The 15,583-nt window shown below is 38.8% G+C and overlaps 3 protein-coding genes across 3 annotated transcripts in view; 1 reads left to right on the forward strand and 2 right to left on the reverse strand.

Annotated features, from left to right (window-relative positions):
* Window positions 1-717: 717 nt before the first annotated feature.
* Window positions 718-6,769, reverse strand: LOC140939113 (uncharacterized). Its single transcript, XM_073388676.1, has 11 exons — window positions 6,725-6,769; window positions 6,526-6,623; window positions 6,307-6,387; window positions 5,934-6,048; window positions 5,227-5,276; window positions 4,141-4,281; window positions 3,292-3,438; window positions 2,747-2,920; window positions 1,914-2,055; window positions 1,323-1,480; window positions 718-817 (listed from the first exon to the last, which is right to left on the reverse strand). The coding sequence occupies exons 3-11, from the start codon at window positions 6,382-6,384 to the stop codon at window positions 749-751; spliced, it is 1,074 nt and encodes a 357-aa protein (XP_073244777.1). The 5' UTR covers window positions 6,385-6,387; window positions 6,526-6,623; window positions 6,725-6,769; the 3' UTR covers window positions 718-748.
* A 2,116-nt stretch (window positions 6,770-8,885) lies between these two features.
* Window positions 8,886-13,884, reverse strand: LOC140939123 (uncharacterized). The gene is made up of 4 exons (XM_073388687.1): window positions 13,565-13,884; window positions 11,826-11,879; window positions 10,761-10,843; window positions 8,886-10,153 (listed from the first exon to the last, which is right to left on the reverse strand). The coding sequence occupies exons 1-4, from the start codon at window positions 13,729-13,731 to the stop codon at window positions 9,528-9,530; spliced, it is 930 nt and encodes a 309-aa protein (XP_073244788.1). The 5' UTR covers window positions 13,732-13,884; the 3' UTR covers window positions 8,886-9,527.
* A 586-nt stretch (window positions 13,885-14,470) lies between these two features.
* LOC140930955 (serine-protein kinase ATM-like) overlaps window positions 14,471-15,583 on the forward strand; it is a 65,500-nt gene continuing 64,387 nt past the window's right edge. Inside the window, exon 1 of the mRNA XM_073380678.1 lies at window positions 14,471-14,653. Coding sequence (XP_073236779.1) covers window positions 14,570-14,653 — 84 coding nt within the window. The 5' untranslated portion in view covers window positions 14,471-14,569. The remainder of the gene's footprint in view (window positions 14,654-15,583) is intronic.

The raw sequence follows: 15,583 nt of genomic DNA on the forward strand, positions 1-15,583 counted from the left end.
TGCCTGCGTGGTTTATCCGCGGCGTGTGTCGCTTATGACGCTGACCCTACCTACGATCGCCAAAATTGAGTTGTTCAAGCCAATTTACCAAAGAAAGATCGTTGAAAAGCTGAGATTTCGAGCTCTAGCCCTTTGTCAGAAAAAAATCAGGAAATTGTAGATTGTGTCAGGTTTGCTTTCCGTCAGTTGTTATATAGCTGAAAATGTTTCTGTAATTGCGGGCCCTCGCCACACACAACCCACCCAGAACACAATCTTCTTGTTTCGCCCTGACTGACGGCTGGCACTCTGAAAATCACAGCTTCTTTTGGTGGTAAATTGACTTAAAAACCCAGCTGATAAAAACACGTTTTCGTGTGACGCAGATCGGTTACATTTCCAAGCTACGATCCGACAGAATTCTTCTACATGTCAATGTGTCATCGCAGGTTTGGGATCTTTTGTTATGCTTGCGAAATTGGTCGCTAATAAATTAACCCTTTAAGCCCCAATATCCACATAGAAATTCTCCCCACTGTTCTCCATGCATTTTCTTTTAAAATAAGGTGAGAATTTATAAAGGATCAAAGCAATTCCATATTGTTAAGAGAAAATTGATGGGACTTGAAGGGTTAGTTAAGACGGACTCCACGTTGTAGATTAATCAGGGGTTCAGGGCAGATATGTACGAAGTGTCTCGGGCATCCTAGAGAAATATATGAAAAAGGAGAAATAAAAAACTGTTTTCAAAACTGCAATGTGATTGGATTTAAGATTCGTTGGGCTTGACAGTGACACAATCCTGGTGGAAGTATCCTCGCACACCGTCACATGTTCCCTGGGGAGATAATACAGCAGAGATCATTCCTGTTATAACCTGACTCCTAGCCTCTTGAATTTAACTACCCCTTTGGGTAAAGGGAATGCAGGGTGTGGGGCTTGAATGAAAAAGGAAAAGCTTAGGAAACAGGTATTTCATCTAGTATGTACCGAGGCAGCACAAAATGGTTCTTTATCGACGCTTCTTCCCCCAACCCCACGCGCATACGTACCACACGAGAAGATCCTGGCAAAAAATTCTTTTACAGGTTTCTTGGACCAACTAGTTTCATTGTTTTCTAGCCTGTGTACAGCCACCCCCTCCCCAACAGTACAGACTATAGTTATCTTCGGAATGAGAGAAGATCGGAGTTAGATTGAGGCGCGCAGGGTGTCATGGAAAGAGACGAAGTAAAAATAGCATTTATTTTCTTTCCCAAAGTCCCTGTGTGACTCCACTGCAAAACTCAAATAAATGTAGTACGAGTCTGCTTCTTAAGCTGATGCTTCTGGCCACTTCTTACCTCGTACAATCCTTCTTCGTCAATCTTTACAATATCCTCTACAATCTGTCCTTTCTTTAAACGAAGTTCGTTGTCAGTTTTTGGTTCATAAGATGTATGCACAAAGCCATGTTGGTTTCTTCGCCACCACGTCGTCACTTCCAATCGCACATAGTACCCTGTAAATCACCAAGCAACGCTGAATAAGGATTTTGAGCATACAGTCGACTCTCCTAAGACGTTAGTACACCTTTGAGAACGGCACTATGCGTTAGGCTCGATTTCTGTCGCTCTCTCGGTTCTCCCCGAGAAGAGAGGAGGGAGGAGTAGCGTGGGCTCATTTCTTGAACAGCAGCTGGTAATCGAGCCTAACTATGTGTCCGTCTTCTAGAGAGTCAACTTAAAGGAGTGAAGAAAGGAATGGACCAACTCTAGGTGTCCGTTTAGAGAAATGTTCATCTCATAGAGGTGTCGTTTAATAGAGAGTTGACTGTATTACGTTCAGTATAGGGAACCAATCTCTCTCGTGTTCTTACGGGGGGGGGGGGGGGGGGGGGCTTCTAGATACAAGATTAGCGAGATAAACTAGATTCGTCTACTATGACAACTTACATAAAGTTTTAAATGGCCGAAGCAAATTGTCGATGTTCCATGATTCACGATTGTCCCAATGAAGCCTGGTCCCAGTGATAAAGCAACTCCATATGATAATCACCCAGCCAATCAAAAGGGTGAATCCTACGAGACCCAAGCCCTGATTTGTTGGTTAAGATTAGTAACAGAGAGAAACGATTGTGATAAAGAGAGTTACACATCTCCAAAGGATACCGGTGTTTTATATAATATTTTGTAAGGATATATAAAACCTATGGTTGAGACTCAAGGCTCTCATTTAAACGAGACAATATAGTTGACTGGTTTACATTCGTGATGTTCAATCTCGTTCAAATTTTCAAATGTTGACGAATTTTTCTGGCGTTAAATTCTAAAGGTCTGTTCAGTCTAAGGAAAAAGAAAATGAAAATCGTTGTCTTAATTTCACGTTCAACATAAAACGTGAAATTAGGAAGTTTTGCGTCAAAGTCGTGCAGCGGAAAAGATAGCCTGCATGCGAACGGCAGACGTTTCTCCTCGCTCATCGCCTCTGGGGAACGTTTCGCGAGGAGGAACGTCTGCGACTCAGCGACAGAAATTCTAGCCTGCGAAAACATCCGTTTCTCCTCGCTCTTCGCCGCTGGGGACGTTTCGCGAGGAAACGTCTCTCGGCGGCGATGAGCGAGGAGAAACGTCTGTCGTTTGCAGGCTAGCTACGGCAAAGAAATGAACACGAAAAGCGTGATGCACTTGCAAAGTTGTTGTTTTGCTAATACCTATTGCTTTTTTGCCGTTCTCGTTGCCTTTCCCATCGATGTTGCTCAAGCTCCCTAATGTTTAGTGAAGGATACAGTAAGCAGCAGAGCTCTTTGGGCAGAGTACTTTGTCTTCTTGATCTTCACATTGCACCAGTCATAAATGAACCTGAGGTCTTTCTTGGGCACATTGTTTGTTTTTGTTTTCCAACCTTCATTGCAAACACATACTGAACCAACTCGGCGGCCATGGTGACAGTTAAGTGGCACCTGTCATTCAAAAGTAAGCAATTAACTTGCATGAATTTTATAGATGGCATTACAATTTAATCTGCATATAACAAATAAAAAGTCAAGGAAAAAGTTGACTAATAAATTCCTTCCACACTAGAATGATGGCAGATAGACTGTCTAACACTTATTTCTCATAAGAAAACTTAAAAATTGTTTGAATTCAAAAAGATACCAACCGAATTTTCCCTCAGTAAAAAAATTTGTTTGTAGTAGTCGAAAGATGGACACTTAGGTCTTAAAACGAATAGAGAGAAAATTAGCTGTTTTAAACTCTGTGAATTGTTTCCTTTTCAAGCGTTTAGCATTCGTTAGTTCTGTGCATGCGTTGGTAAAAATTGTCAGCTTACCGGATTGATGTCTTTGATGTCTTCCAACGTGAACTTCATCTGCGCTAATTTGCTCTTGTCCATGTTGTCATGAATCTGTTTCCTCTGTTCTTTTGTTAGTTCAGCACTCACTAAACTCTTACAGTCATTATGGTCCTTGTCAAAAGCCTATCAATGTAATACTAATTTCAGCACTTATATGGCACATGTATACTTATATGATTTCTAATACTTTAATATTCTTTCAACTTCAACATGCAATAACTTGAAAACAAGAGAAAATCAGAAATAATAATTTTTTTTTGTTTAATCATAACATCGGTACTTGTAAGTGTTCGTTAAAAGCAGCCTGCTCTTTCAGAAAGGACAGGCGAGATATTTTTATTTCATAGTAAAACAAATACTATAGTGAGATTGCTTACGGTCTCTTTTGTATCATTCTAAAGTGCACTGAGCTGTCACGACAAGACTGGAAGGAGCGAAAGAGCAGATGCGACAATCTTGAGAACCCAATCGCATCTAATTTGAGGGAAAATACAACATGTACTTGGTACCCCTTTCTCCTACCAAATTGATGTAAAAACGTTTCATGTTCTTCAGATTTTGAGTTGAAATGTTAACATGATTACGTCTGGTAAAAGCTTAGCACAAGGAAAAGATGGAATGGAAGAGGAAAACGGGTAGAAAAGAAAACGAACACACAGTAAAAGTAAAGATGGGATATTTTACTTCTCTTTTACTTCTGGATATACTTGTTGCAGAATTTCTTTTTTTCGCAAAGCGTCTTGGATCGATCTAGGAGTCAGTGGGTCGAGAGAAGAAAACAAAAAAAGAAAATACCTATAAAGCATCCCATTAGTGATAACTTACAATTTCTGGTAATTCCCCTTTCTTCCCTTTTGTGTAACATTCGTGCACAGCTTCGCATTTTCCTGTAGTGTTCCTGAAAAAGTTTCTCCGGCCATTGTACTTTTCTACGCAGTCTACGGGTTGACAGTTTTTTCTTGGATCCTAAAGAAGACATAAAACGACCAGGCACTGTCAGTCCACCTTTGTTCAAGGAGAAGCTGAATCACAGCTTTCTTTCTCGTATAGCATGTGAATTCGCTTTTGATCGTTTTGTCAACATGTGGTAGGTGACAGGTAAATCGCATTGTCATTCAACGGAAACAGTTCTTACCATGAGGGCTTCTACGCTTCGTATTCTACCTTTGTGACCTTTGTGCCGAAGGTGTCGAATTTTTTATGTCGTAAGCAAATCTTTCACGGCCGTTATGGTATAAACCGATTCTACGCCCCTTTATGTTTCTCTGATGCTGCCTGAAACTCTGCAGATCATTCCATTTTACACGATAGGGATTTACTATTATAGATCAATCTCAGACGTCAAACTTTACATGTGTCCGTGTTACAGCATTGAATGAACAAATTTAATGTTTTAGCTCATTAGACGATGAGACGTGCAATGTCTGAAACTTGTTGGAACTATTAAGCTAACCAAACCTTTATGATACTCATTATGCATTGCGACTAAGTGAATTACACAGCGCTCTAAACAAGGCAATATCGTAAACTTCTAATTATAAGCCGTGGGCTTATATAACTTTGTAAGGGGTTTTAATTAGAAGCCCCTAAAAACGGGGAGGCTTATATTCAAGGAAGGGGGGAAGGGGGGGGGGGGGGGGCTTATTGCTTGATTAAATTAAGTGTTTCAAAACAAGCTACATAACAGCCAGATTATCAAAATAATTTTTGAAGTTGATCGCTTTTGTAAGCTTCAGAACGTGGTAAAAAGTCGAATTCATTTAATACAAGCTAGAAGGGGGCTTTTAACCGGATAAATATTTTTTTGTTTACAGGTAGATGGGCATATAAATCGGAGGTTATAAGGGAGGGGGGAAGGGTCGGGGAAGGGACTTATTATAATCGGAAGTTTACGGTATTTCCATTACTTACCCGATCAACGCCTCGGCATTTTCTGTAACTGTCTCCTCCAAAGCCAATAACTATGCGAAATAAGTCAATATTAAAAGTCGAGAATGCCAGAAATTCTCTCTACAGTCTAGTATACGGCTTTTATAGTAAGGCAAGCAACATACACAGACACAGTGAAATGCTATAAACATGGAATCCTTGAGGAGGTACGGCCCCGAAATCAATTCCCAGTATGACAACAAACTGGATTTGTTCATGTTAGTCCCGAGTTCAAATCCTCCACCCTCGTTAAATGGTGGTATTAACAATGCCTTATGTGGTCCATACCACTTAATTAGAGTAGTAGAAGTTGGGTAGAATCAATCCTTTAATAGGCTAGGAGTAGTTCTGTCCGAATTAGAAAGAAGTGACCGGTTGACTAGTGTACTTATTTATTAGAATAGATATATTGACTAGGTGATCAAATTTGTATTTGAAATCTTTTAGAGCGGTTTTCACTTGACTGTCGAATTGGGATTGGTTTTGGTTTTGGTTTTGGTTTTACTACGTCCTTTGGTTGGCTAGTGTATTTACTTTGGTTTTGGTTTTACGACAGTCAAGTGAAAACCACTCTATCAGTCATAGATAAATATTGGAATCACTCAAAACTCATTTTTTGCAAAATGCATAGCCTTAAAGCTAAAGCTCCACTAACACATATAAACATTAAACTGAATAGTGAAACTTACCGTCTAGCCATGATGCCTTTTTCGGTTCTGTAGTGTTGAATGGTACTTTATGATGTAGCTTCTTGTCTCCAGTAACAAATGTAAAGTCACAGCTTCCCACTCTATCCATCAGATACTAAAATTGATTGAACAAAGGTTTTCACTTAGAGCCGTTTTATTGAGTTAACGAACAACTGCAGAATAAATGGGATTTACGCAAAACAAGCCGTCCGCACAATACGTATCCAACATTTTTTGTCAACAGTGCCGAGTGAAAAATCTGAAAACTGTCAGCCGAGCCGTTCGTTAGTGTCGAAGTAAGGTCATACGCATGCTTTTTATGAGGTCAATACAGTCTATTTCTGAGATGAAAATATGCGCAAATTTAACTTACTTTGTTTGGAAATACGTAACTAATGTTCCCTGTTGTTGACGGAGACAGTGTCATTTCGTTTCCTCCAACAAGTTCCATCGACTGGTAAGAGACAAAGTACTGTTAAAAAGTATTCGTAAAAGTTTAAAACTTGCAAGCTTGAATCCATGAAGAAAAAGTAAATTCGCGTAGACCTAGGTTTTGTAGTACCAGAGATCGACTAATTAATAGTATTCCAACCTTGCAATCCAAGTCTTTTTTGTCAACTCGCCAACAGCAACGCGGTGTATTTGGTGTTATTGTGAGCGATTTTCTTGCATCGTTCGCAAGTGTTATGTCTGTAGAATTGTAGATAAAACCGCAAGAGTTTGTTGACTGGTTTGTTTTTAGTAGTAAGTGTTTTCTATTAACTTCAGTAATACCAGACAGTTATACTTACAAAACTGTATTCCAAAACTTTTTGAATTTACTGGTAAGATCCCTGAACGCTGTAATAAAAAGTACAGAATTTTAAGCTTCAATTGACATTATAAACTTAAAACAAACGGGATGTGATCTTGTCCAGCTTTGACTGGTATGGTTGATGCTCAGTCTGCATTCACTACTGTCGCTTTATTCAGTGTAAATTAAGTTTAATTGCCTTAGTGGTTTCGCCAACTGATATGAACTTTGTTTACAAGTTTTGCCGATTTCAGTTTGAATCGTTAAAATCGGGAAAATGGTATAAATACGGAAAGATTCATTGCTTAACAGTAGAACTAAGCTGAATTTACAAACCGACGACTAGGGTTAAATCTTCAATTGAAAGTCACCTCATTTTTTGAGCTCACCTCAACGTGAATCTTTCCGGATACTTCTAATGTAGAGCCCCAAAACAGAAAAAGAACGATAGCTGTCACCATTGTGATGGAGTTGAACAAATTATAGAAGTAAACTTCAGGGAGAAAATACTTGTAAGACCCTTCAACAAACTGTTTTGAAAATTCGCGCTTCAGTCGCGCTTGGTATGTAATTTATTCATCTTTCATGTCCCGGATTACGTGCGTGATTGGGACCTGGGATAGAGAACTTGTCTGTTCTCCCTTTCCGTATATTATGCCACTGAGGCTTTTAGTCAAAATTTGCTCCGAAAATAAATATCAGCAGTCACGTTATATTAACTTCACAAAAAAAGCCTTATACGCGAGATGCCTCCAGATCACTATCTTAGACTCTTTGTACGTTGTCATGTTTACAAAACTTTGAATTGAATGTTTTAGTCAGTGTTTTTCTGGCGTTGCTCCCGCAGAGAACGGTATCAAAATGTGCCATAATGTAACAAAGCACGTACAGAGGCATTTTTTCCTGCCGTTTTCTTTAACATTTGCATCGGCTCAGTAGGTACGCGTCAGCATGACGAACTGCGGTAACTAGCGGATAGAAGCCTAGCACATGGTGAAAAGCGCTATCCACGTTCTGAACAAAGAACTAACAAATGAAACCTGATTGAAATAGAACCTCTCTCTCTCTACAAATAATGCTCCCCCCCTCTATTGCCAGTAGCAATCAAAGATGTATGTAATATCAGTTTCTTGACAGGGAACAAAGCACCTATCAGCGTTCCGACCTGAAAATGACCCTAAAAACGCAAGAGAAGGTGGCGTGTGTTTTGGGGGGAAGAGGAGGAGGAGGGGAGAGGCAGACTGACATTCTAAGTCATCCACTAGAAACTCTAGGGAAAATGAGAACAAACTTAAAGGGCACTGATTTCTGGAATTGTTTGGGTGGACAAGGGGTAGGTCCAGTTCAGACGCCGAACTTTTCATGAGCCAAACCTAATACGTTGAATTAAGTACATAAAAAGTTCGGCGTCTGAATGAATTAGGAACGCCCGTTTCAATTTGGAATGGCGCAGCCGTCCTTTTCGCCTAGCCCGGCCAGGAATTTCGCCTTTGTAGCGACTTTGGAACGGCTTTGATTCAGACGCCGAACTTTTCATGTACCGAACCTAATGCATAAATTATTATAAAAAACGCATTTTGCAAGCAGCTTGACCTTAATGAGCATTTTTCGCCTTTTGAAATTAGTTCAGCTGCAATTAAGATCGGCGTCTGAATCAGTTCAGCCGGTCTAAATATTTTGGGTCGGCCTTAATTCGAATAAGGTTCGGCTCATGAAAAGTTCGGTGTCTGAACCGGGCCTTAGTCATGACTGGTCGCAACCAGGGCGGTTAAAGGTTGCAACAACTAACCAATCACAGTAACACTTGTCTACCCAAATGATCCAAGAAATCGTTGCACCGAAAGCCTGTACCCATTTCCCTTATATTTTCTGGAAAGGGGAATATGTATATTTCGACTGTCTGTAAAAGTCAGAGGAGAGCTGAGAAAAATGTGGGCAGATATACATTATAAGAGCTTTTGTTAAATTTGGCCCCGATCATAAGTTAGAACTTTGTGAAGATACATAAAGCATTCCAGTCAACACCAAGGTACTGTAAGGAATTGTAGCTGTGTTTGTGACTTCAATCAAAGAGAGAGTGACTGAATTAAAATTGTGTTATACACTCACTAGCTTCACAGATTACCAATACTATCCCTTTTATTTGATTAAGATAGTAATTTGCGAAAAAGAAAATTTTATAAAATCATGAAAAATCGATCAGGTGCACCTTGTAACTGCTTCATGTAAGCACAAGATTCAGCTAAAATTTGCAAGCAAAATACTGTACAAAGTTACTCCCAATATACTTACAGTAATTAAAGAGTAAAGATTTCTTACAGTGAACTGTACCTAGGACACAAAAAGTGGATGACAGAATTTGCAAGATGGCGAGACTCAATATTTCCTTTGGAATTTCATAGATGACTCTCAGTTGGCTTTAAAAACTATGCAATTGAAAAATTAAAAACTGCTTCAAAGACTAAGGAACTAAAATGTTTTTAAGTTTGAAAGACTACTGGCTATTCCAAAATTGAAATCTACACTTATTCCAGGCTGAAATATATATTTTATATCATATTTTTCACATTGCCAAAAATATTAATGTAGTATCTGGTCTCCTCTTTCATGACAAAGCATAGTGGTACTGTGTAAATAGAAGATTTTTCTGCAATAAAACACTCCAGAAATAGGCAAGTTAAGAAATAATATAACTGTATCATATTCCCATTGAATCTTCCTAAACCATGTTGACAAGATAAAACTTTGTAGTAAAATAAGAGCCTATAATAAAAATTCATTCATAACTTTAATTTAATTCATTACGATTGTTCTTGTTGACGATTGTATTCTTCTTCTAAAGAGCTCGGCTCATTTTTCGGTTCATTCTCTTGTTGCTCTTGGTTTACCTCCTGTTCACCTTGTGTTTCTTCTGAAAGTGATTCTTGTTGATTATTTTCCTTTTGCTGTTGGTCTTCCTGTGTTTGTTGCTCCTTTTCTTGGTTGTCCTGATCATGCTTTTGTTCTTGGTGTGGCTGTTGCTGTTGGTCTTCCTGTTGTCCTTGATTTTGACCTTGTTGAGCCTGTTGAAGTTTATTGAATTCCTGCTCGAGTGATGACTGTGTCTCCTCATTTTGCTGCTGTTGTTCATTATTCTCAGGTCCTGCATCCTCTGGAGCAGGTTTGTCCAACTCTGTCATAAATGAATTCACATTCTGGTTCATCAGCTCAATAAAGTCAATCATGCCATCATCATTTTTGTCATGTTTACTTAAAAGTTCATCCACAATTGCCTCAGCTTCATGTTCAAGGAACATTTTCCCCCCTTCTTTGAACTCGTCCTTGTTGTCATCCTCTTCATGAAAATCTGTTAGGGCCTGCATCCATTCTAAGCCATCAAGCTTCTGGTTATCATCATAATCATGGAACTTGAAGAAATAAAATATACCTGTTAAGAAAATAAAAATATTAACATGGAAATCTGCCTGATTGTTTTGCCTTATAATGTAGGCCTCTTCAGTCTCTCTCCTCTACATCACAGCATGAGAAAAAAAAACATAACTTGCACAACAGGCATTATTAAGGTTCACATTTTTCAGGTGAACAAAGGCTGGTGTGAAGCAGATGTGCAAGAAGGGCCTGATCTGCAGGCTAAAAAAAGAGAACAAGACAGTATAAACAACCCAAAGGGGCCCATAGGATTAAAATTTCACAATCAAGAGATATATTTATACCTTGGAATCTGGGTTAGGTACATTTGATTTTCACATTTTATATTTTAAAGGAAAAATGTTTCCTAGCATCAAAGACATTTGGGTTTTTCTAGCATTCTTAGCACTCCATTATAATGTAATGGCAAGGTAAAATTTTAACATTAATACTACAGTCATGTAGTCTACATTCTTTTAAAAGTTTTACGTCAGATGTGGACTTCTGCTGGTCCCCTGGAGTGAATGGAGTTGAGTGTTGCCTGTTCAATAACATTAAAAGTTGTGTTTTTATTGCTGCAAGAACTTATTGTTAGCATTTATCATTAGTTTCATCGAGTACACCACCTTTGGTATTGTCACCATTAGCAACATCCTTTAGGTCTTGTTTAGCATCTCCTGCTTGTTGGCCAAAATGTCTCTGGATATGTCTGTAAAATACAAAAAGACCTTAGAATTCTGAAAATCTCAGGGCCCTGGGTGCATGTCTCTAAAACTTGGATCCTTAAAAAACTCAGACTCCTGAAATGGATGGTAAAGGATTACTAAACCTTAAACCTAATACTGTAACTTGTTCGCAGTTGTCATCTTGAGAACCTTTAACTTTACCTACATTGCAACTACAATTCTCCTGATCCTCCGAAATACAAACTTCCAAATTTTTGTGAAATAAGACTAAGATGCATTTCATGGTACTATTGTCATGTCACAATATACATATTGTTGTACTGGTAGTTACTATGAATTCAAACAAAGAAGCTCACATAGTTGCACATTGTGAAACCAATTATGGAAGAAAACAAAAGGAAAGAAAACAAAACAAAGGTATTAAAACAGTTGTCTTCAAATCTTCTAGATTATCTAAGAGTAGAAAGCGTAATAATAAATAAATACAACACCAGCAGGCTTAAAAGTTTCCTGCTGTAGAGCTGTACACAATAAACATTCTTTGTAATAGTACATAATTATAACAATTATTTTGAGTTCAATCACAGTGATCCATATCATAAGGGGTCCTTAAAATGTAACAGACAATTTTAAGTATGCACTTGTTCTTTGAATGTTCTATTATTCGTGAGTTTACTGTGCTTTTCAAAAACATGCGAATTCTGAAGTTCAAAAGCCAACTCACTTTTGCATTCTTTGCTGCCATCAATCATCTTAGCGGACCTCTCAGGAAACAGAAGTTTACTTCAATGAGTTCAAAAGGCCATGGTTTGTGATTTGTGATTGGTGGATTTCTGTCTGTTTTGTGTGTTTCTGTGTTATAAGGTTTGTTCATAATTATGATTGACAGCAGCGAAAAACAAAATTAGGAACGGAGCTTTTGAACTTCATTGTTCGGATGTGCAGTAAGGGCATGAGCCTTGAGGGATCAGTAAATAAATAATTGAAAACAAAACAAAACCTTACCTCAGCCCTTCTCCATCTAAGTCCATTCTATCTGCCAAGTGAGCAAGAAGATGTCTGAAAAAACAAATGGAAGGCAGGCTTAGATAATATTTATCAAGCTTGGCCAGAGGTCTGTGCACTGCTTGACTAAAATATAAACCAACATTCTCAAAGTAGCCATATGTACATGAACAACCATGTAGCACATGTAGAGAGTATGTAGTGCATATGTTACAGGTCATAATGAAATTCAGGTTAAAATTTTTTAACTTACAGTGTAGGTTGATTCTCAATTTTCTTTGTCTTCTAGTCCTAATTTTTCATGGATTGGGGCTAGAAGAGCAGCAGCTACAGACTTAATTAAGACCAGCAAAATATCAACCAAGTCAAAATGTTTTGCTGTAAAATGGCAAGATAACCAGAATGGCCACTGTAGAAAATACCATTGATAATAGTTTTGAAACTTCCCATTGGCTAGTGCTCCATGTAAACCTGACTATTGCATTATCTCTTTGCATGATTTGCATGTGCAGTACATCAGCTTGACTGTATGCACACGCATGCTAAAGTGTATTTTTATTAATACCTGCATCTTTTGTGTTCAGGATTTTGATGGTCAACACTGTGGTGTAAGCCCCCTACTGCTAATTCTATTCTGATTTCCATTCTGCTGTTCTACAGGGAAAAGCCAGAATAATTATGCTCAGGCAAAGTTGTAGCCTCTGCTTTAAACATGTACCTTGTAGATCTACTTGCTCTATAGTATTCTTGGAAATCAGCTATAGTGTGTGTAGTTTGTAAAAAATAAAAGAGATAATGCAAAAGTGAGGTCTACATGAAGTGCTAGTCAAACAGCAGTTTGAAAAACATTATGGTGATTTCTGCAATGGCCAATACAGTGTAGCAGGCAGTATTAAAGGCCTAAACTTGTACGATTTTTTTTAAATATATTACTTAACCTACAGTTTGTAGTGGGTAGCCAATTTCTCTTCGTCTGGAAGCTGAAAAATTGCCACTTTCAGGGGCTCATTTTAACTGTGCAGAAAAATACCCCGCTTATTTTCCCTCCAGCAACAGGTGGGGTATCCATATACCATTTTCAAAGCGAATTTCTCCATGAATGAGTTGGAGCCCTGGCAACAGATATTTTGCCTCAGAAAAGGCATTTTAGGAAAATCAGACTCTATATTTTGCTTGAAAGCAAGCAAGCAAATTGAAATTTTTAAACCTGCAGTTATACCTATAGAACGTTATTAAAAGGTTTTGCAGACATGGGTATGGTTTTATAGCAAATTATTCTTTACAAATGAAAATGGGTATTCACTTCTGCAAACCAAGAATAAATATTGTGCTTTCATTACAATGGGGTATTCTAGGGACGGATGAATTTATGATGTTATCTGCATGAGGGGTACAAGCAGATTACATCCTGAATTCGTGAATTGCATACAACTGCAAACTTTAAAAACAAGAATTAACAAGTGAAGTCAAACTCTTTGAGGCGCTACATTACATGTAAGCTTAAATTCACGCGCAGCCTAGATTTAAGGACGCTCGGACACTGAAATAATACATCTAGTTACACTTTCAGCTTATATTTAGCCAAGAGTACCTAAAACGAAAGCAATGTTGTAATAAAAGCCCACATTTAACCCACAGTTCAGAGGCATGGCCAAGTCATAGCAGCTTACATTATCTTGTCAATCACAACTGGAAGAAAATATTATTATTTTTTAGCTCTATTTTAGCGTTGTACTCACTTTCGTTCGTTAGCCATTTTGTCATGGAACTGCGAAGTATCTTCATCTGATAACCCGCCTTGATTCCCCGGAACATTTTCTGCATCGGCTTTCCAGTAAAAAAGCGGGTAAATGAAGCAAAATAACAATAAATATCTTGCTGGTGCCACTTCAGAAATCATCATCATGGCAATTAAGGGCAAGTTTACATAAGCCACAGGTGTACAGGCTCTGAACTGCCGTTTTGCAATTAGTTCTTCCACGCTGATCTGGTTATAGAAGCGTGGCAGTTTTAAACCTCTGATAATTCATAACAAAAACCGCCTACGTGGAAGGACGAGATCAAGTTGCTAGGCGCGCAACTCTCTCGTGCTACAAAGCATTCATTTTCATATCGCGAATAAGCCAATCGAAACGCTTATCTCACCGCGCGACAGGCGTTTGAATTCTCGCGCCTGATGCGCCCGTAATATTTAACAGTGTGATATATATTTAAATAATGATCAAAACTTTTAATGAAGAAATAATACGACAATTTCCCAAAAGTTCGTTTCGGGCAATTTTTGGCTTAGACTTTGTGCTTTGTCCCTTATTCCCGCGGAATACTGAGGTCACTGAGGGCAGGGGCAGAAACAAAACGCAAATACACGCAAGCAAGCAAAGGAGATTGTTCTCTTACGCTTCAATTAAAGTTTCGAAAAGTTGAACATCTTTTCTTTTCGCCTTATGGCCGGAATATATTTCCTCCTCGTCTTCCTCCCGATCCGTAGGATCTGGGATCCTACTCGTCAACTTCCGGTTCCAGAAAACATTTCCCGCGAAATATACCGCACAGGCTCACGGGATAGTAACCTGAGCTAACAGGATGCGCGCGACAAAAACAGGGACGCCTTGGAGCAAATTGCATTTCTCTCTGTTCTGTGTCATGTGCGTGATTTATCGGGCATAGTTTCGCCTGTTTGGGGGATGATAACGAAAAATGCTTATGTCAAATGATACGTCAGGTTCTTTTATTTGGGGGTAATAATGTTTGAAGACCATGAGGAAAAAGTAGGAGAATTTCCCCACCTCTGCAGCTTGTTGGAATCAGCGAGGGTCACCCATAGAAAAGTGAGTATTTGCAGTCAGCTGAAATATGCGGTAGCGCCTTTCGTTCTTTTTAGATAACGCTTTCTGTGTTTTGCGTTTGCAATATTATGTGGATGGTAGACTCATTAAGAATTACTGTACGATAAGGTAAGAGCCCTGTGGATGGTGAAATGTCCGCCCACTGCTGCTTTTTCGTGACGTTTAGCGTAGCTGCGTAGCAAGCGTTTCCAATCGAGTTATATATTGTGCGAAAGTTAGAGCGGGAGCAAAAAAAATGGAAGTGGGAAGGGGGAGGGGTTAAAAGGCAAGCGTTTCCTTCTCTCCCCTGCTCTGGATACCCAGTCACATCATTTACATTTGTCAGAACGCTTTAAAGAACGAGGTATAACACAATAGGCACTTTTGTTATTCAATGATATGCAAAGAAGTGGCCGGGCATTCTGAAGTTTAGCTCCTCCTCCTCCCCCGTTACTTTTTTTTTGCTCTCCTCCCAACGTCCTCTACGTCCTCGGGCGGAAATGCTTGCTACGCAGCTACAAGATGTTACCTTTTGGAGTTTGGCATGCATGCAACCTTGTTATTACATGCACTTGTTAATAAACAGAGAACATTGATTATAATTAACGAATAGACAAAAATTTTCCATGGTAAGTACCCTTATTGACCATAGAAATGATGTCAACATGTTCAAAATTCAAGTGGAATGGCAAGTGGTTTTACTGCAAATTTTTGAACATTTTGATGTCGATAAGAAGTACAGACCGTGGAAAATTGTTGCAAAATTTGTTTTTTGCCACAACATTGACAGGTTTCGCACCCATTTAGTGGAAGTTTTTCAGGAAACATGAATGCGAGACATCATTTCCATGGACTGTACTCTTACCAAACATAGCTGTCCACCAATCAGCACACTAGAAATAGCTCAGTTATGGTAAAATTTGATGTGAGAAT

Source organism: Porites lutea, chromosome 1 (genome assembly GCF_958299795.1).
Source record: "Porites lutea chromosome 1, jaPorLute2.1, whole genome shotgun sequence".
In the NCBI taxonomy this organism is placed as follows: Eukaryota; Metazoa; Cnidaria; class Anthozoa; order Scleractinia; family Poritidae; genus Porites; species Porites lutea.